The sequence below is a fragment of the Rosa chinensis genome, chromosome 1 (genome assembly GCF_002994745.2).
Source record: "Rosa chinensis cultivar Old Blush chromosome 1, RchiOBHm-V2, whole genome shotgun sequence".
Classification (NCBI taxonomy): domain Eukaryota; kingdom Viridiplantae; phylum Streptophyta; class Magnoliopsida; order Rosales; family Rosaceae; genus Rosa; species Rosa chinensis.
The window spans coordinates 16,254,132-16,273,811 of NC_037088.1; the positions used below are offsets into that span (position 1 = coordinate 16,254,132).

General features: G+C 39.7%; 2 protein-coding genes and 1 long non-coding RNA gene across 6 annotated transcripts; all 3 read right to left on the bottom strand.

Moving 5' to 3' along the window:
* Positions 1-1,239: 1,239 nt before the first annotated feature.
* LOC121051597 lies at positions 1,240-7,832 on the bottom strand. The gene is made up of 3 exons (XR_005806180.1): positions 7,312-7,832; positions 7,225-7,228; positions 1,240-1,252 (listed from the first exon to the last, which is right to left on the bottom strand). It is a non-coding gene; the product is annotated as an uncharacterized LOC121051597 (long non-coding RNA).
* Positions 2,669-6,462, bottom strand: LOC112177630 (F-actin-capping protein subunit alpha). Of its 3 annotated transcripts, XM_040512275.1 has the most exons (9): positions 6,233-6,462; positions 5,958-6,036; positions 5,724-5,801; positions 5,123-5,197; positions 5,003-5,038; positions 4,312-4,857; positions 4,146-4,199; positions 3,176-3,920; positions 2,669-3,074 (listed from the first exon to the last, which is right to left on the bottom strand). In XM_040512275.1, exons 1-6 carry the CDS (start codon positions 6,445-6,447, stop codon positions 4,750-4,752), a joined length of 591 nt encoding a protein of 196 aa, XP_040368209.1. In that variant the 5' UTR covers positions 6,448-6,462; the 3' UTR covers positions 2,669-3,074; positions 3,176-3,920; positions 4,146-4,199; positions 4,312-4,749. The 3 variants fall into 3 exon arrangements, with proteins under 3 accessions (XP_040368209.1, XP_040368206.1, XP_040368204.1); XM_040512272.1 differs by lacking the exon at positions 3,176-3,920 and having other exon boundaries at positions 2,690-3,074; XM_040512270.1 differs by lacking the exons at positions 2,669-3,074; positions 3,176-3,920 and having other exon boundaries at positions 4,039-4,199.
* An 8,654-nt stretch (positions 7,833-16,486) lies between the features above and the next one.
* Positions 16,487-18,768, bottom strand: LOC112174563 (cytosolic sulfotransferase 15). Of its 2 annotated transcripts, XM_024312363.2 has the most exons (2): positions 18,511-18,768; positions 16,487-17,653 (listed from the first exon to the last, which is right to left on the bottom strand). In XM_024312363.2, exons 1-2 carry the CDS (start codon positions 18,619-18,621, stop codon positions 16,775-16,777), a joined length of 990 nt encoding a protein of 329 aa, XP_024168131.1. In that variant the 5' UTR covers positions 18,622-18,768; the 3' UTR covers positions 16,487-16,774. The 2 variants fall into 2 exon arrangements, with proteins under 2 accessions (XP_024168131.1, XP_024168123.1); XM_024312355.2 differs by lacking the exon at positions 18,511-18,768 and having other exon boundaries at positions 16,487-17,907.
* Positions 18,769-19,680: the final 912 nt, after the last annotated feature.

Genomic DNA, 19,680 nt, shown 5'->3' on the forward strand with positions numbered 1-19,680 from the left:
TATAAGCTTTGCATTGATAAGAAGGGAAAATGAATCAAAGCTACCAGTATACTACTCAGGTAAGGGTTTCGCTAATGCCGAGACTCAATAGCTCGACATAGAAAAGCTAGCATTGGCACTAATTGTCGCTGCAAGATGCCTATACCTTATTTCCAAGCACACACAGTCCATGTATTCACAGATCAACCCCTTAAGCAAATTCTCTAAAATTCAGAAACCTCCGATAAATAGTGTAGCTCAAATTTGGGTAAATGGATATTTTTCTTATAATTTTCATAAATTATTGCTTGTCAAAGATAGGGTTAAATATTGTTTACTCCCTGAACTTTCAGGGAAAAAACAGTTCAGTCCCTCCCTTTTTAATTTCACACGTTTACTCCCTCATCTCTCAATTTTGGACCAATAGGTCCATTCCGTCCAATTTCTCAGTTAAGTCACTGATGTGGTTATCCCTTCCATGTCAAAATGTCTCATATACCCCTCAATTCTTTTTTTTTAATTAATTTATTTTTTTCCTCTCTCTCTCTCTCTTCCCTTCTGCTTTTCTCTCTCTCTTCTTCCTCTTCCACCACCGATCTCTCTCTCTTTTCTTCTGCTTTTCTCTCTATCTTCTTCCTCTTCCACCACTGATCTCTCTCTCTTCCCTTCTGCTTTTCTCTCTCTCTTCTTCCTCTTCCACCACCGATCTCTCTCTCTTCCCTTATGCTTTTCTCTCTCTCTTCTTCCTCTTCCACCACCGATCTCTCTCTCTTCCCTTATGCTTTTCTCTCTCTCTTCTTCCTCTTCCACCACCTATCTCTCTCTCTCCTCCCTTCTGCCCACTGATAGGATTGGGTGGATCCTAAACCACAACTCCATCCTCCAGCTCCCCTCCCAACTTCTCCTTCAACTCCTTGTAAAGCCAAAACACCCCATCTGAATCCGAATTCCTCACACACCCTACCATCAGAATATCAAATATCGCCTTGCCTCCGAGTCGACACCCATATCGATCTTCTCCAGCGTTCTCCATGACTTTTTGGCAGGCCAAAGTAGACAATTTCTCCGTCTCGCCTCCTGCCTCGATACCCAGATCGAGACCCACACCGTCTCCTCCGCTCGATCAGGTCACTTCTGCCAGGTGGCAGTTGCATCTACCTCGTCCCCTCCAGCCAGTTGGAATTTGCTTTCTCGTCTTGCCGGTTACATCTACGGCAGCATCTGTACCTTCATTCTCCACCGGAACAGGGAAACTGTTCTTCTCTGCTTGATTCTTGCTTGGCAGCAGAGCTTCAAAGCCAAGACCATATACGCCAATCTCTCCCATGTGTATTCGATTTGAGTGGTCAAGTTTTGGTCTTGGTCAGAAATTTGGTTTTTTTTTTTTTTTTGTCAATTCTGGAATTAGATTTTTTCTTTGTTGATTTTGGAAGTTTAATTTGAAGGTTCTGTGATGGCCATTAGAGAAGTGGGGAATTAAGGTTTTGGGCGGCGGATCGGAGCAGTGGCATTGGTGATGGCGGTGTGAATTGGGCATGGAGCTGTTTGGCCTGGGATTGGGATTCGATGGTAATGGGGTTTTTTAAGACGGTTTTGAGCAGGGTTTGCAGGGAGCTCATGGGTTGTTGATGGAATTGTTTTAGTTTTCTTTTCTTTTGTCTAATCTATCTGGGTTTAGAGAAGACTTGTTGCAGTTTTCCGGGTTGGGTTTTCCGGTGTGGGAATGATTGCTGGTTTTGGGGTTTTGATTTTGGGGGCATGGTGGTGGCGGATGGAGTGGCGGGTGTAGAGGGCGGCTTCTGCGAGGTCGTTGAGGCAGATGAAGAACTTACAAGCACTACTAGAATTATGGCCTCAGACATCGGCCAAAAACCGATGAGAAAAAGAATTCCGACCGATGTCTTAGTGCCTGATGAGAAAGATCCGGAAAATGCAGACATCGGTTTTTAGCCGATGTCTGGTATAATTATATACATCGGTTCTTCATTATAAATCGATGTAAATACGTTTAAATTCAGACAAATTTGTATGTTTATATATTGTTAAACCCTCATATTTTTGCCTTTAATGCTTATAGAAATATAGATCCTACAGCCCAACTATACATTTTAACATCGTTATTTACTTAAAAACGATGACTGATATTGCTTCACACATCAGTCACCATGAACGTTTCTTGTTGTTCATGATTTAGACGTGTAATTTAGCTCATATCCTACCATTCCTAATTCAATATACACAGTTGAATATTATATGAACCGATTTATTTACTTACATTAACATCAGATTCTAGGAAAAAACGATGTTAATCATCTTATACTACATCGGTTCCAGTAAAAGAACGATGTCTAATGCTATGTAATATATCGAATCACTATAAAAAACGATGTCCATATATTTTCATAACATCGGTTTTCTTGTCCTCATCGATGGCAATACTTATATTGGACATCGATCTTTTTCTAAAAGACGATGTGCAGTAGCTTATGGCACATCGATTCCAACATAATAATTCAATTTCCTATGGTTAATGGGACATCGATTTTGATTTTGGAACTGATGTATCTCTCTTACTGGACATCAGTTCTTATAGCTATAACTGATTTAAACTTTATACATAGACATCAGTTTGAAATAAGAGGATTGATGTCCACAAAATATGTAGCTGCTGCTATACAATATTGCAATATCCACAGTTGACCAAAGTGATTTCAATATATATTGGGGTATTTTGTCCAAAATCATCATCATTGACAGTTCACAAAACAGGCAAAACAAAACCCCAATTAACCTACTACAAAGCTAGCCTAACAATGCCTATATACAGCAATTTTGTTCATAATTGCTGCATTCACTTCATCTACTACAAAAAAAGTGAACCAAAAGCTATGTAGCCTGACTCAAAATCCTCATCCTAGTCAGAATCTACAACAAGGTCTGTAAGTAGTCAAAGTGAACCAAAATAGCAATCTAGCCTTACTCAAAATCCCCATCCTAGTCAGAATCTACAACAAGGTCTGCAAGTAGTCGGCCACCTCCATGCGCACCTCGTCAAGTTGTTGTTGGGTATATCCTTTCCGAGTCTTTACCGCCCACTACAAATATATATATACACAACAAACATATATCAATGTAAGTCATAATGAAATGCGCTAATATTTAAACCAAAGTTTATGTTAATTCCTAATACGTATACCTTGGTCGAAAAGGAAAGTGTGTCATCATTAATAATGATTGGTGCTCCCTGTTTTCTGATTAATCAAGCAAAATCACGACCACAGATACTTTTTGCCACACTACACCTACTAGAGTTTGGCTTCCATCACAGTTTCAAGTTTCGAAAAGAATTTGGAAACAATAAGAATGAGATGAGACATAATGATGTAAGTACTAGCCCAACAAATGGAATACTGCTGCCTCCTAACCAAAATATTCTAAGGAGGATAATAACAAGCAAGCCTCTAATTGGATAGGGAAATTAGAGGTAGCCAACCGCAGCTTTCAATAAGGCCTGCACGATTTAACAAACTGATGAAATGTAGATCTCGTCTTTTCATATATATATCTGCTTCTGATGTGTTGTGGTAGCTGATTTAGAAAATTAAGGTCATTTGAATGACCACAAAAGCATTCATACTCGACATCTCACAGGCTAAACAAATATGTCATGAATTAAGGTGAGAAAACACGTTGAGTTAAATATTAACCTTGTTTAATTTCCTGAATCTTCACTATGATTTAACTTATTCAAGTACATATTAATTATGGTATGCAGTCAACTTGAGCAGAATCCTAACAACTTGCACCTCAAACATACCTTGTTGGTGAATCTTAGCACATTGTTGCACAACACATATTCCAAGCTCCTGAAATGTCTTAGAAACTTCACCTAGAGGATCAGCTACCACTTCAGGTACTCCACTATCTCCAGACGCAGATAGCTACCAGATAAATGTAATCAAGGTTTTAGACAATTTCTGCCCGCAGCAAATATACCATATTGAGATGATAAATTGATAAGAAGCAAAATCGTGACAATGTGTGCTCTGAAACAAAAACTTGAACTATATAGAAATTGTATGGCCCTTGTTGTCAACCAAGCTAGTCTCAAGCATGCACTAGAGCAATTTCGAATGATAAGTGAACTGAAAAAACATAGGACTTACAGTTGGTCTAATGGGAAAATCAAATAGATTAGGGATACCAAACTGCTTTACAACCTGCAAACATGTGAATTAAACTTTTTCAAATACATGGTAATGCATGAACTGTAATACTAAGATTAATTAAGATATTATGTGAAGCAAGAAAGTAAATTATATATGTACATACCTCTGAGCCTAAGCCTTTACCAAATGGGTAATGACGCTTCCCATCAGCATCAAAATGGCTCATATTCTCAATTGCAGCAACACATGGTGCACCTAAATAGATGAAAATGACAATAGGGAATGGTTATATGAGAAACCTTAAATGAACTCAGCATAAACATGACTGAGTAAACTTTACTTCCCATTATTCCTACAGTATAAACAATGCACACTTCTATGAAAAGTAATAAGAATATTATATCTACACAAACATAGATATCAATTATATTACAATGCACAAAACTGAGGGAGAAGCTCCAATGGCTGAGGACATCACTCGAGAGAAAGGGAATGATAAATAGGCAAACCCTCTATGCATGACCAGCATACTCATGAAATGGGTCTACATGGGAGAAAATTCGTTCTCTGAGTCGAACACCTTCCAGTTGAAAGGGTGAATTCACTTTCCAATGCCAAGTTCTTTTGTGATATCTCTTGTCAATATAAACTGTAAAGTATTCTGCCATGGAAATAGGGTGCGAGTAACTAGAAGCTTTCTACGAAGATCCTGCAGAACATTCATTCATTAAGTTTTGAAGGTTCTGTTACTGACATGAATCGAATTAGATATTTAATAATGAATAATGGAAGGATTTTCAGGTAAGGAACTCATAAAGAAACATTGTTCGGGGAAGGGGAAGTTTGAATGGTACCTTAAAAGTGGTATCGGGCAAGTTTGAATAGGATGCCTGCAGAAGTAAATCTGTTGGTAAAAATCTCAAAATGTAAAACAACACCATATATTAACTTGAGAAATCAACAAATGGTTGGACCTCAAGAGATGCCAAGTATTCTGCCTCATGTTGCCTTATAATGTTGCCTATGGTAATTGCAGAATCTTCAGAGGACTGCAATGAGGGTGGGAGAAGAGGGCATCAATGCGTGAGAGTCACATGTTTAAGTTATAAGAAAAAAAATTAAATAAAGAAAAGCAGCCACAGGAAATGTTCTGTCAATAATTGTATAATAAGGTCAGATGAATTGTATTCTTTTCAGACTTTAAATTGCTTAGGAGGTTAAGAACATCATCTCCAAGAGTTATGTCAACTTAATTAAGAAGATTTGCAGTCTACTGATAAGTACTAGCAACTGATTACAATCATCCTAGTAGGGACCAGACTAAATGACCCAGCCAACCAATAAAAACTCTTTACCATTTACTAACTTAGCAACACCAACCGGCATGTTTATAGCATAAAGTTCATTTAGTAAGTACTGCCTACCACTCATAAAGGTTTATTCCCTTGCAAGCCTTGATTAGAATTGACGTAGAAAGTGATATGATACCTAATGCATTAAGTTTCATAGACCTTGGATGGTACATCTTCCCAAGCTATAGCAAGATAAAATGGCAATAGTCAATTTAAAGTCCACCTGAAAAATTGTTGAATCTTTGCATTCATGTTTTGCATCTAACTGCACATTCCCCTCCTCAAAATAGTGGGCACCCACCTGAAAGAACGAGAAGATGTGAACATGGAAAAGTAACAGTTTATTCTTGGTTAGGCCTTTATGCTAGGAATCAAGCATATCATAATATATATTTGCAAAGAGATACATGAACCAGGTTGCACATCCATCATGCACCAAGTACAAAACAAATAATACCTGCAGTTTGCCTTTTAATTCCAGCATTTGTACTTCATCTTTGAACTCAATGCTCCACACTGAACGCCAACTACCATTGCTAATTATTTAAAAAAAAAAAAGGAAATCCACATTATCTTCCTTATATTTGTAACTAAGAAAGTACCTGGTATAACAACATGACACAGTTTAAATTTGCAATAACTGGTGTTGGTGCAGACTACGTGCATAATGAAATCTAATGTTAAAGAGAAATAAAGCATTTGTGGTTGGGTGGTTAAACTAGTTTGACACACCAGAAATTTTGTGGGCTATGTCTAGCAGCTGAAATCACTACCACGAGCTCAAAGTCAGATCCTGGGCCCTCTGCATCTTTACCATTCCCACAATACACTGAGCAGACCCCTTTTGGATAAGCTTCACCCACATATCTAAGTATTTCTCCATCCAAAGCACACCTGAAACAAAAAAGTAAGGAATTACACAACCCTACCCAAATACACAGAAACATACATGAGCCAGCATGCACCAACAAATGAAATAAAGACAAGTATTGTCCATTGTATGTTACTTAAAAGCCACCAATAGTTGTTTATTCTTGTATGGTTATTAAAAGAGCACTCTTAAAAGTTAGAGAAAAAGATTTATTGGATAGCTCTCTCTCAGTCCATTTAGAAACTACATTTCAAATCTTAAGTTACCAAATGAAGTAAAAACATAGTTTGATGTATCGAAGTAGACACGAAAGAAGAAGCTAATTTGAAACACTGGCTACATAAAAGTACATGGATTAAGCGCATGACTGTAAATGCCTCTGATAAAGCTGAGCAGTAGAGTCACTAATATTAAGTCAAATATTCTGGAGCATAATGCTCAATTTGGCTTTTAAAGATATTGAAAAAACATACTTGCAGAAATGCTTGCCATAGAACTTATAACATGTACCTGTATTCCTCAACATATGCGGATGGAAGTTCCTTATCCAATGCAGGTCTCACGTCTGTACAAACCTGAACCAATTTTAGCATTAAATAATTGGTAAATGAAAAGATCCAACCAAAAAAAAAAGGTGACACAAACAAAACAAGGACAATAGAAGGCACATGCATGATGTGATAATGCTTCAACAAGTCCACAAGTTGTTCTGTAACATACGATATACTTACAATGGAGGGTAAAAAAACACAGGTAAAGCTTTTAGAACAGAACATCTTATCTTTGATAAAAGGTATCATATATAGACTCGACAAATATTGATAAATCAATCTCAGCAAGCAGTAAACCTAACTGCTCTACACAAGCAAAAACCCCAAGATCGATTTCATGAAAAACAAACAGATTTCTCAAATTAGCAGTCTCAAGATTAGAGCAGTACCGGGACGCCGGAATCAGAGGCTCCATGGGCGGAGTTCTCAGGAAGCATCTCAAGCTTCCGTTTGAGAGGATTTAATGGCCGTGGCCATGGCGGCAACAGACTATTCAACTTGGCCGCCGACGAAGGCTTCGAATCCAGGGCCGTAAAGATGAGATCTGAAGATGGAGAAGCGTTCTCGTTGGAGGCTTTATGCTTTCACCGAGGCCTGCCGGACTAGGGTTTGGCAACTGGGGCGGCTCCATCGTCTCCCCTAAGAAATTTTGGCGCAGCTACAGAGACTTCATCTTCGTCAATTTTAGATAGAGACGGAGAGCATTTTAGAGAGAGAGAGAGAGTAGGGTTTGGAAAGACAAGGGAGCAAGAGAGAAGGAGAAGAGAGAGAGGTGATGGTCGGAGGTGGAGATGGAGGGGAAGGAGGGTCAGGTTGGAGAATGAGGTCGACGCGAAGAAGGAGGCGCGCTGGAGTTGAAGTGAGAGTTAGTAATTAGGGTTCAAAAGTTTCAGACAAGTGAAAAAAAGTCTAAGTGTTGGGGGAATGAATATTTTGGTCCTCCCGCGTTTCTGAAATTTTCAACTTAGTCCCTCCGCGTTTTTTCAAAATTTTTGAACGAGACTTTACACATCGGTTAATTTAACGACCGATGTTTATAATTACAATAGAAATCGATTTTTCACAAACTGATGTTAGGATGTATTTTTTACATCGCGTGCAATTCCGACCGATTTAATAGTGGTGATGTCTATTGACATAATTCTAGTAGTGAAGTCTTCTGTGCCATAAGTGGCTGAGGAAGACAATGAAGAGCACAACTCCGCCACCATTGAACTCACCGAGGTGGGATCATACCCTAAAAAAGAAAAAGAAAAAAAAAAGGGAATTTGTTTATGGAGAGAGAGAAGAGAGGAAAAAGACATTTTTACCCTTGATTTAACGTCAAAATTGGACGGAGACTTAACGGAGGGACCTATTGGTCCAAAATTGAGAGATAAGGGAGTAAACGTGTGAAAGGAAGGGACTGAACTGTTTTTTCCCTGAAAGTTCAGGGGGTAAACAGTATTTAACCCTTAAATATATGGGCTGTTGGCATTGTTGGTTGGAAAATATATGGACTAGCATATATATCAAATAGCTATTGGCTTTAGACAAAAAAAATGTCACACAAATTATTGGCTTTAAATCAGGTGATCGAATTGCAATTGTAAATTTTTGTGAAGGGTTAATTAATGAATTGCAGTCCAAAATATTATCATCCTGTTTTAGGGAATCAGAAATTGAGAGAAAATTGATGTGTTCTCATTGATAATAGGGGCCTCTTTATATAAAGGATTACAATGCATAGAATCTGAATTGTACAAGGAAAGTTAATCATACAATGAATGGATATCTCTAAGATATTCTTCAAGATTCTCTCTAATTAAAACCCTATTACCACTAGGTCAAGTAACCTAGAGTTTAGGCCAGACACACAAATAGGGATTTACTTGAACACTCCCCCTTGTGTCACCCAAATGTGGTGCTCCTCTCGTTGCCTCATTAAAAACCTTGCCGAGTAACAAAAACCCAGTGGGACAAAAATAACCTCGGTCGAAGGGGAAAAAAAGCACAACACACACTTTACGTTTTGAGACCATACATGTAGACACCTCCCCCTGATGTCTGCATCTCCCCCTGACGACTACGGTCATTGGAGTTTGGATAACTTCCTCAAACGATGCTACCAACATGTTTCTCGAAAGTGGAATTTAGGCAATGACTTAGTGAGCAAGTCTGCCATACTGTTCTTAGATCGAACCTAGTTCACTTTGATCTTGAGAAGAGTTTGTTATTGCTGATTATACTTGGTGTTGTCGCTTTTGATGTAGCATTTGCTTCATTTGTTCAAAGCAAGCAACGTTATCCTAAATGCTCGTAGGCTCATCTGTGGTAGACTTCAAACCACAATTGTTCGAACATGCGTAATTATGGATCCAATCCATATACATTCACAAACCACTTCGTGAAGAGCAAGAATCTCTGCATTATTCGAAGATATAGCGACTAAGGTCTGTTCTGTAGACCTCCAAGATATCACGGTCTTTTCCCATGGTGAACACTTAACCAGTTTGGGAATGACCTTTGTATGGGTCAGAGAGATACCCAACATCAGCAAAACCTTCCAAAACACTTATGTCATTTTGGGATGGGATAGTGGACGCATGCCAGTGTTGGCGGCGTTCCTGGTGTGTGATGGGTCTAAATCCATCATCTCGCTATAGGGATAGAACGAGCTCATATCAATCGTACATCTCAAGTACCGAAAGATATCTTTTACACCAATCAAATGGCGTCGCGTTGGCGCAGAGCTATAACTTAGCTAACAAGTTCACTGAAAATGAGATGTCCAGTCTTGTGCATTGAGCTAAGTACAATAATGCGCCTATTGTACTCAAGTGAGGCACTTCTGCCTCTAGCACATCTTCGTCATCATCCTTCAGACGAAGAGGATCCTTTTCAGGATTAAGACTAAGGACGATCATGGGGGTGCTTGAAGGTTTGACCTTGTCAAAATGCCTAAGCATCTATCAACATGATGCTCAAATTCCAAACAGAGGCATAATCGTGTTCTCCCAAAATCCTTCATCTCAAACTCGGATTTGAAGTGTTCAGCAGTTTCCCTTAACTCTTTAAGGGCTTCTAATGAAGATCATGTCCAACATGAACCGCGATGGAATCTGTAACTTGTTATGGAAATGCATGGGCATATCCCTTCCCAATCAAGTAATCATCTTAGTGAGCGTTTCAAACTTATTGCAAACACGCTCCGTGGTCTAGAGCCACTTGACTTGGATAAATGAAGTTCATCATGAACCTTCATGTATATTCCATATCTAGATCCCCATATAGATACGTAATGACCACTTTTGTAAGCTGCATGTTCAGTTATTCAGAAACTACCAAACTAACAGGGCAGTAGAGTGCAATGACATCCATTACTAGAGAATATGTCTCATAGTAGTCAATTCCAGGGCGTTTTGTGAGAAGCCTTGCGCCATAAGGCGAGATTGCCATCTCTTTTTCTCATCATGCTTTCTAATGAAGACACATTAGTCACTAGGTTTTATGTTAGGAGATGTTGGCATCACTGGCTCAAAGACCTTTCCTCTTCGTTAGAGAATCTAACTTAACCTAGTTCGCATCTTTCCAATTAGGCCAAATCTCTCTATGTTGGCATTCATTCATCAACAAAGCATGGTTCGATATCATCGGACCCAGCAAACTCATGCGCAACTACATCAACAATTATGATGGAGTTTCTATCCCACGTCTCATGTACACTAGTGTAATTTTCATATAGCTCTATATTCTTAGGAATAGGTTCTAACGTTGAGGCGTCCCCCAACGATAACCCTAACCCGAAAGATTCTCATGAGACAGATTTTGAGTCTTGATGATCAAAGGATTGAAATGTACCAAAGTATCCTTCGAACTCACGGGCCTCCCACGCATCCTAGCTGGGGCCATGGCTGTAACGCCAGAGTGCCACTCTCTTTGGCATTGGCGCCATGCCTACCTCCGTGTAGGGTGGCGCTACGTCCTCTCGTAGGGACGTCCTTCCTTGCAGCCTTGTTTGCAGCATATTTGTGTGATCTCATCACTTTAACAGGGATCGAGATGAGACATTGTGGGGACAGACCACGACAATTCCTGTCGTTCCTGCTGAACATCTGTGTTCTTATCTCCCCCTAACGACGGGAAGACTGTCTCATCAAAGTGACAACCTGCAAATCTAGCTGTAATGAGATCGCTTAGCAAGGGCCTGAAGTGGCGGACGATTGTTGGAGTCTCAAATCCAACTGAGTTGCCCATTCGTCTATAAAGACCCATTATAGAGCGTTGTAGCGGTGCAATGGGCACATAAAAGGGCTCACTCAAATATGCAGAAGTGAAAAATACTTGTACCCAGTCACTAGCTGTAACGCAGATATACATTGAGTGGCGGTAGGTCGTAGACGAATTAGCAGAGTTGCATGCGATATTGCATCACCCCAAGCGGATATAAGGAGATTGGTGCACATTACCAATGTCTAGGCTACCATCGTAGTCGTTTCCGAGAGACCATTTGGGTGTGTTCATGGGAATATGATGTCCAACATCAGTCCCAATGCAATAACCATTGAAAGTCTTCAATATAAACTCTCTAGCAATATCAAATCCAATTGAATGAATAGGATGATCCGGGGAGTGAGCCCGTTGTCATATGGTATGTGCTAGGAGTGTAGCATAAGCAGCAGTACAAGTGGACAATGGCACAACACGTGACCAGTGTGTTTGCGTGTCAACCAACATCATGAGATATTTAAACGTCCGCAAGTTGGTTGAATCATTCCACAGAATTCCCACGGATTCTATGTAAGAACAAAATGAGTATTTTCATATCCTTTGCATACGACAGTCTCAGTCCTAATTTTCCTAAGGAACGGCTTTTGTAAAACGAGCGAGAGGCTTTTGAAGCAACCAATGAGAATTTTGGTTAGGCTTGAGAGTCTGAAACGCTATTTGAAGCAAGTTGGTGATTGTAGCATCACCTGGGGCGCTATTACCATGATGGACTCTATCCATGGTGTTTGGATAGGGACTGTGCCAGCCCTGTGCTGGTGGTGGATGGAGGCGGTGCCCTAGGCAGCAACATCGGTCATACTTAGTCCAGAGATCAACTTTTGATTCATGCTTCATTTCGCTCGATAGAAAAGATATCCATGTGAAGTCTTTAGTAGACGGATCATCATATCATGACCAGAATGATCTATCCTGTCGTGACAAAGCCAATATGTGTCTAAATCCAAGAGATCTTCTCTCGTAACTTTATTGGATTTAATAGCTCAAATAGTGACATAAAGTCCACTAGAGAGACACATAAACTTCTCTAAGATGCGCCTTTGTTTGCAATCATTAGAGGTATTGCAAAGGAACTCATCTCCGTTCTCTACATGCGTACGTTTTCGCATGGAATCCGTTGGCTATTCATAGGTGCGATTGGCCCTAGGAGCGTAGAGAGTTTCTACGACAGTAATCAAGGTGCCATTTGGCAAGGGGAACTTAGGCTATTCCATGTCCTTGAATTAATATTGATGACCCAGCCATCGTGGTCACAAAAGTAATATGCTCAAAATCAAAATTGAGTCATCATGAGAAGAACTCCAAATTTTATTCATAAGCCAACGTAGTTACAGCATTGTCTCTTTGACCAAAGAAAATCTAATCCAAAATGCTAGCTAATGCAAAACAATGGTAGTCGTCTAACTTCTTTCGGTAATTCCAAAATAAATGTGACCAGGTGAGTAGAGAGATGTCGGCGGAGCAAAGCTCACTTAAGTACCACTAATCTCATAACCTTCCTAGACATCACACTTACTTTGGGTGAGCTTACTTTGAAGAAAACCTAAACCATTGGCATTTACTACAACAATATATGGCAATTGCCTATTACATCTCTTGGAAAAATAAAGACCTAAACAGAATTGGCGATCTATTGATCCCAGCCAAATTTGTAGTCTTCACTCTAGATCATCTTCTTGATCTTCTTGTTCCACATAGTGAGCTTCTCTTGCTTCACAATATGCTTTGTAGGCGGTGACAATTTCTTCACGAGCTCTACAAATGTGTGCCCAATGATCAGACACTCCACATCGAGAACATACATCTTTTTGCTCAAACTCCATTGATTGAGGTGCTTTGAAAGCGCCATTTAGATGGCTCTTAGTGTTGGTGGCGCCACCAACATGGCCAGAGGCGTTGCTTCCCTCTCTCTTTCCACGTTGACCTCTTCAGTTCCGTGTTCGCCTATTTTGGCGGTTACCTTCCTAAGTAGAGCGATTATATGGACCAGAACATCCAGAAGTATCCCTAAGGTTAGGGTTTCGCTCTTAGCGCCTTCTCTTAGGGGCACGACTATAATTGGATTCCAGAATATGCTATATTTCCACGGATCTCGAATTATAATTCTTCACAAGGATGTTGTCATGCTTTTCAGCGGCATTCATAGCTCCAATGAGCTCATGAAACCTCGTGATCCGTCCTGCAGCAACATCGATTCGATAGTTCTTAGCAACCATCAATGCAGAGACGGGGAAGGTAGAGAGAGTCTTCTCAATCAACATCGCATGTGTGATCTCTTTATCACAGAATTCCATTAAGGATTTAATGCGAAGTGCTTCTAAGTTATAGTCAAGAACTGACTTGAAATCACAGAAGCGGAGGCTATGCCATCTCACTTCTAGGTCGGGAAGCAGGGAGTCACGGACGTTGCCAAATCTATCTTCGAGTGAGATCCACAGCCTTCTGGGGTCTTCTTCATTCATACACTCTTGCTGGAGTGAGTCATCCATATGACGAGTTATTAGGATGATGGCTTCCGCCTTATTTGCCTCTAAGGTTGCTCTATTTACTTCCAAAGCTTGAGCTTGCTCAACTGTTAGCACGTCCTGGCTAGGCTCGAGAATCATATCCAGGATTCCATCAGCCTTGAAATGCTGGCGGACATCACGAACCCACCTGTGATATCCAGAGCCAGTTGTTCCCAATAGAGCAAAGTCCAATTTGTTTAGGTTACTCATACTGAAAGTGAACAAGAAATTAGGGTTAGTTTCAGAACGAAACAGGCTACCACGAAAACATATAAAATTTCTGAGCGTAATCGCTTCCAAGAAATTAGGAATTTCCGAGTGTAGTCGCTTCTAAGAAATTCGATTCCAAGAGATATTGGATTAGATCGAAACAATGACATAAGTGGTCGATCATAAATTCTCTACAAACTCTAAGTTTGGAGATCTCAACAAGCTCTAAGCTTGGAGTGAGCACCAACCCCGCAGTTCGGCTTAATTTGGTCTCCCCTATGATGAAGAAAAGGGGGTATAAGAAGGGAGGTTGCAAGTCCCCGAAAAAGAAGAGAAATTAAATGTAAAAACTCTAAAAAACAGGAACTTTTAGAAAAAAAATACCTCGAAATAGGTCGCCGGAAAAGTTGGCAGGAAAAAATCGCCGGAAATGGTCTGAAAAGTCTCAAGAAAAGTTATCGGAATTGGCCGAAAAAGTGGTTGACCGGGCCTTGATCGGAGGGCTGACCGGCATTGATGGGATGCTGACGTGGCTCTAGTGCTGACGTGGCTCTAGTGCTGACGTGGCAGTGGGTCCAAATGCTGACGTGGCAGTGGGTCCAGATGCTGACGTGGCGGTTGCTGACTTGGCAGGCTGATGTCAGTGGGCTGGGCTTTGACTTCTTCCTTTTGGGCTGGGCTGCTTCTTTCTTCTTCTTTTCTTTTTCTTTTCTTTTCTTTTCTGTCGGTTTTTCTGCTGGATGATCAGGGGGCTGGTTCAACAAGTTTTAGTCCGGTTTTTGGATTTTTTATTCTTGTTCCTGAATCTTCAGATCAAGAGGCTTCTGCTACCAAAATTTTGTGAAAATTGGAGGTCCGGAAGATGGTGAACAGGTAGAATATTTGCTGCGAGTTGAATGGAGCTTCCGGTGGCCCGTTCGGTAGGTTTCCGACCAGTTCTTCGGATGGCACCGCCGGTTCTGGACTCCTGGGATCAAGTGCTTCAAATTGTGAGGTGGAGGCAGAAAAGGCTTCAAGGTTTTGTATTCGGATTCAAGGTTTTTAGTTTCTTGAATCAGGGTTTGGCTATTTGTTTCAGGGTTAAGGCTTCGTGCTGATAACGTGTTTTAGGGAATCAGAAATTGAGAGAAAATTGTTGTATTCTCATTAATAATATGGGCCTCTTTATATAGAGGATTACAATGCATACAATCTGAATTGTACAAGGAAATGTAATTATACAATGAATGGATATCTCTATGACATTCTTCGAGATTCTCTCTAATTAAAACCCTATTACCACTAGGTAAAGTAACCTAGAGTTTGAGTCAGACACACAAATAAGGATTTACTTGAACACATCCATAATTCATGGTGAAGAATTGTGAGTATGAGTTATCGGGAAAAAAAAAATCTTGAATTGTCATAAAAGAATATCGATTAGTACGAGATATTAAAATTCATAAGAATTGAGAGAAAACAAAATAATTTTTTGTGTGGTTGAGTTAATCACTTGATAGAGACATGCGAATTTCAGCCACCTATACACCAAAAAGGAAGTGAAGCATTTTCAATACGATTGATGAAATGATCATATGGAAATGAAGAGTGATGAGTTAATATCACATTCATGCATTGTCTTTCAATTTATTGCTTGAAACTTGTTTGTTACTTAGTTGATAGCAACCTAAAAAGGTATGACCCTACTTATGTAAGCTCACCCCTACAGATAATTTATTCAGGTATCAAGTATCGAAAAGACCAAGCAAGACAAATGACTAGCTTAGAATGAGGTGGCATTGTTTGGATTATGAGATTCCAAAAAATTTAGAGAAGAGGAAAGGAGGTTAGAACTAAGAAGCATGTGTAATTACCTATACTAAAGGGCTATCTCTCCGTGAACAGTATCAGCCATATTGATTTACTTATTTGCCCATCTTTTTTGTTTTATTACGTCTATGCCATGGTGATGTGTCGAAGGATCGAGAGAGCTAGGGTCACAGGGTGTTTCTTCGCCTCGCATAAATTTTAACGATTTCAGAAAAATATTTAATATTATTTTACTTTATGTTTCACTTTTATATGCATACTACAATCGAAATGTGGTTAAATTCCAGCGACTTCGAGTGTGAGGTGTGAAAAGCGAGTAGTATTGATATATTTATCACATACTAGACCTGACATATATACCTTATATGTTGTTTGGTAAGTCAGTTTATTTACGCACTTAGTTAAGAGTATATGAATATGGTCCTGAGATATTGAAGACTAAACGAGATAAATGATTGCAATTTGCTTCGATTGAAGGACTCATTTTTAATGGAGACAATGATGCAAATTTGGCGAGAGCTATCGAGAATATACGGATTGGGTAGTTTATCATTGTTCGAGGTAATTAGGTTACTTGGAGAAATGAAAAACAAAAAATTTCAAGTCCAGTACAAAGGCAGAGTTTTGAGGTCTAATGCGGAGTCAGGGTTTCAAGGTATGACGTTTATTGTATGTGGTCTATTATGAAATAAAAACGTGCTAAAAATCTTGGCCGAAAGATTATTTACTAATTGTTTGTTTAATAAAAAAAAAGTCCATTGACATATATTCATGTTTAATAACTCACTGAATAAGTGGAGCATGATTCATTTTGCACCAACTTTATGTCACTTTTGACCCTTGGATTTTGCATACAGTGACGATGAGAAAATTTTAAAGGAAATCTGGCAACATGACACCTTACATTTATTCTATTGAGATGCGCAAGCTACTAATTAACATTTTACAGGACAGTAAGCAGAGAAGCTAACACAAATCATATATAATTATATATATGATTAATAATGGAACCAGAGAGCTCCAATTAACGGACCCCAAGCTGCTGGACTGGATCTGCTAGCTAAGAAAACACATTGAATCTCAAACCAGAACCACCCAACCTTTCTTCTATGACTTTGGACAACCTCTCTGCCATCTTAGGGCTCAAATAGTTAACCCAATCTCCCACCTCAGCTTTTCTAAACAAGCTCTTAATCTCGAAGTTCTTGACAAACATGCCACTTTTATTCACCTCCAATTTCTTCATGGTCTCAAAAGAACAGAGCTTTTCTATATCTTGAATCACACCATTTCTCTCCTCCTCCAAAGTAAAAGGGTACTCCAGGAACTTTGCCAATCTTTTCAAGTGAAGTGCACTATCTTCCTTCATGTCCTCGTACTTTAAGAACAAGACCTTATCGGGTCTGTTCAAGCTCTCTTTCCAGTACCCCAACATGTGCTCCCAAAATGGACCAAACCCAACGATGCCCTTGCAATACATATCAAAGGCCTCCTCAAGGGACATTGGAGTTTCAGACTGTGGCTTCCCTTTGTTGATGAAATGCCAACTAGAAACAAATGTGTCGAATGGGTTTCTGCAGATATAAACCATCTTACAGTTCGACTTTTTGATTGTACCCAAAGAAGGATAAGGAATGTGTGTCCCAAACAGTCTTGGCTCAGGAAATTTGGAGAGATCAGGAAGTTGGTTGTTTGCATAGAGATTGTACTCGAAGAATGGCACAAGATGATGAGGGTTGGAAGTGAGCAAAGGATGGCTCTTGATTGAGAAGCGGTGTCGGTTCACGATAGCAAAAGCCAAGGCTTTTAACCATGTTGTGCCAGATTTTGGGATGGTGGCCAAGACTACGTCGGAGTCATTAGCTTGGAAGTGGTTTTGGAAAGCCATTATGGATTGGATTTCAGCAGATTGGCACCAGAAACCCTGGAATCGATATTGGTGCAGGGTTCTCCAGCCTTTCTCTTTGGGGAGAGAAAGAAGGAGTGCCTTGCACTCATCACTGAGCTTTTCTTCCTCCTGATCAGCCGGCTGGTTTTCTGTGATAGCCATTGAAGCTTTAGGGGGCAGTAAGAAATTAAAATTGGCATGAAAGTTAGCTCAGAGAGACACCCACATATATAGTACCTAAGCTAGTAGTACGTTCCTTCTCTCATGCATCTGCTACAAGCACACGGATTATTTGGTTCTAGTCTAGGCGAACACGTTTAAGCACGTTTTTAGCTTATTCCCCATCAAATTTGTGACATGACATTAACATGTGAAAATTCTTCTGTGCACCCAGGTAAAGATGTGGTGCGAATTGAAAGCTCTAACGTCATTATGTTACCATTAAGATAAATTCTTGCGTTGGGGCTGTCACGTGGTGGGGCCATGTGGCCCTCTAATTAAAAATCTCAAATTTTTTCCTCTTTTCTGAAACTGTCCTTGATTTTTAATATGTAATATTCAAAATATCCCCTGTTTGGACACTGATTGGCCCGCCCCACTGCCACTGCCACTTGGTGTGGGTGCCGTACGTAAGGCTCCCTCTACCATTAATCCCTGTCTACCTTTTTTGGGTATCTCAAAAGAGAGGGGTTTCCTATTTTGGGGTATCTGTATTGCGTGAATCTGCTCAATTATTTTTGTTTTCAACCTCTCATCAGAACAAGATTGGGCAGATGGGGTTAACGTTCAAATTTTTCTCTACTTTGTTTTTTTTTTTTTATGACAAATTTTTATCTACTTCTTCACTCTTTACTTGCATGCTTTTGGATTTCAGCAGATTGGCACCAGAAACCCTGGAATCGATATTGGTGCAGGGTTCTCCAGCCTTTCTCTTTGGGGAGAGAAAGAAGGAGTGCCTTGCACTCATCACTGAGCTTTTCTTCCTCCTGATCAGCCGGCTGGTTTTCTGTGATAGCCATTGAAGCTTTAGGGGGCAGTAAGAAATTAAAATTGGCATGAAAGTTAGCTCAGAGAGACACCCACATATATAGTACCTAAGCTAGTAGTACGTTCCTTCTCTCATGCATCTGCTACAAGCACACGGATTATTTGGTTCTAGTCTAGGCGAACACGTTTAAGCACGTTTTTAGCTTATTCCCCATCAAATTTGTGACATGACATTAACATGTGAAAATTCTTCTACGCACCCAGATAAAGATGTGGTGCGAATTGAAAGCTCTAACGTCATTATGTTACCATTAAGATAAATTCTTGCGTTGGGGGCCGTCACGTGGTGGGGCCATGTGGCCTTCCAATTAAAAATCTCAAATTTTTTGGTCTTTTCTGAAACTGTCCCTGATTTTTAATATGCAATACTCAAAATACCTCCCTGCTTAGGCACTGATTGGCCCGCTCCACTGCCACTGCCACTGCCACTTGATGTGGGTGCCGTACGTAAGACTCCCTCTACCATTAATCCCTGTCTACCTTTTTTGGGTATCTCAAAAGAGAGGGGTTTCCTATTTTGGGGTATCTGTATTGCGTGAATCTGCTCAATTATTTTTGTTTTCAACCTCTCATCAGAACAAGATTGGGCAGATGGGGTTAACGTTCAAATTTTTCTCTACTTTGTTTTTTTTTTTTTATGACAAATTTTTATCTACTTCTTCACTCTTTACTTGCATGCTTTTGTAGTTGATAACAGATAACAAAGACCTAAATTAAGATTTCCTTGTGTTTTTTTATATTTTTATTTTAATTGTTTTTATGATAGACTCTAATATGAGATATATGGATCCGGTATATGTGACGAAAGTCTATACCTCGCAATATTTTATTTGTTAGAAAGTTGTTTTATCCAATATTTGACAAAACATAATCAAGTGGAAGGGAATTCAGATCTGCTGATATTGACCTTTTTAGTACAGAGCTTTTCCTTAACTGCTCCAACTAGCAAAATTTCGCTAAAAGTAATCAGGAGAGTTGGAGAAGGAAAAAGAAGGTGATAAACGTATCTAGGAAAGGTGGTAGGAGGAGAT

Excerpts from the sequence above, each read along its gene's own strand:
- LOC112174563 (XM_024312363.2), bottom strand. The coding sequence starts at position 18,621 with ATGGCTATCACAGAAAACCAGCCGGCTGATCAGGAGGAAGAAAAGCTC. Across the intron at positions 17,654-18,510 it reads AAGGCTGGAGAACCCTGCAC|CAATATCGATTCCAGGGTTT; the intron begins CAATATCGATTC and ends AGAACCCTGCAC.
- LOC112177630 (XM_040512275.1), bottom strand. The coding sequence starts at position 6,447 with ATGTTTCTGTGTATTTGGGTAGGGTTGTGTAATTCCTTACTTTTTTGT. Across the intron at positions 5,802-5,957 it reads AATTAAAAGGCAAACTGCAG|GTGGGTGCCCACTATTTTGA; the intron begins GTATTATTTGTT and ends TCGTTCTTTCAG. Across the intron at positions 5,039-5,122 it reads AATACTTGGCATCTCTTGAG|GCATCCTATTCAAACTTGCC; the intron begins GTCCAACCATTT and ends TTACTTCTGCAG.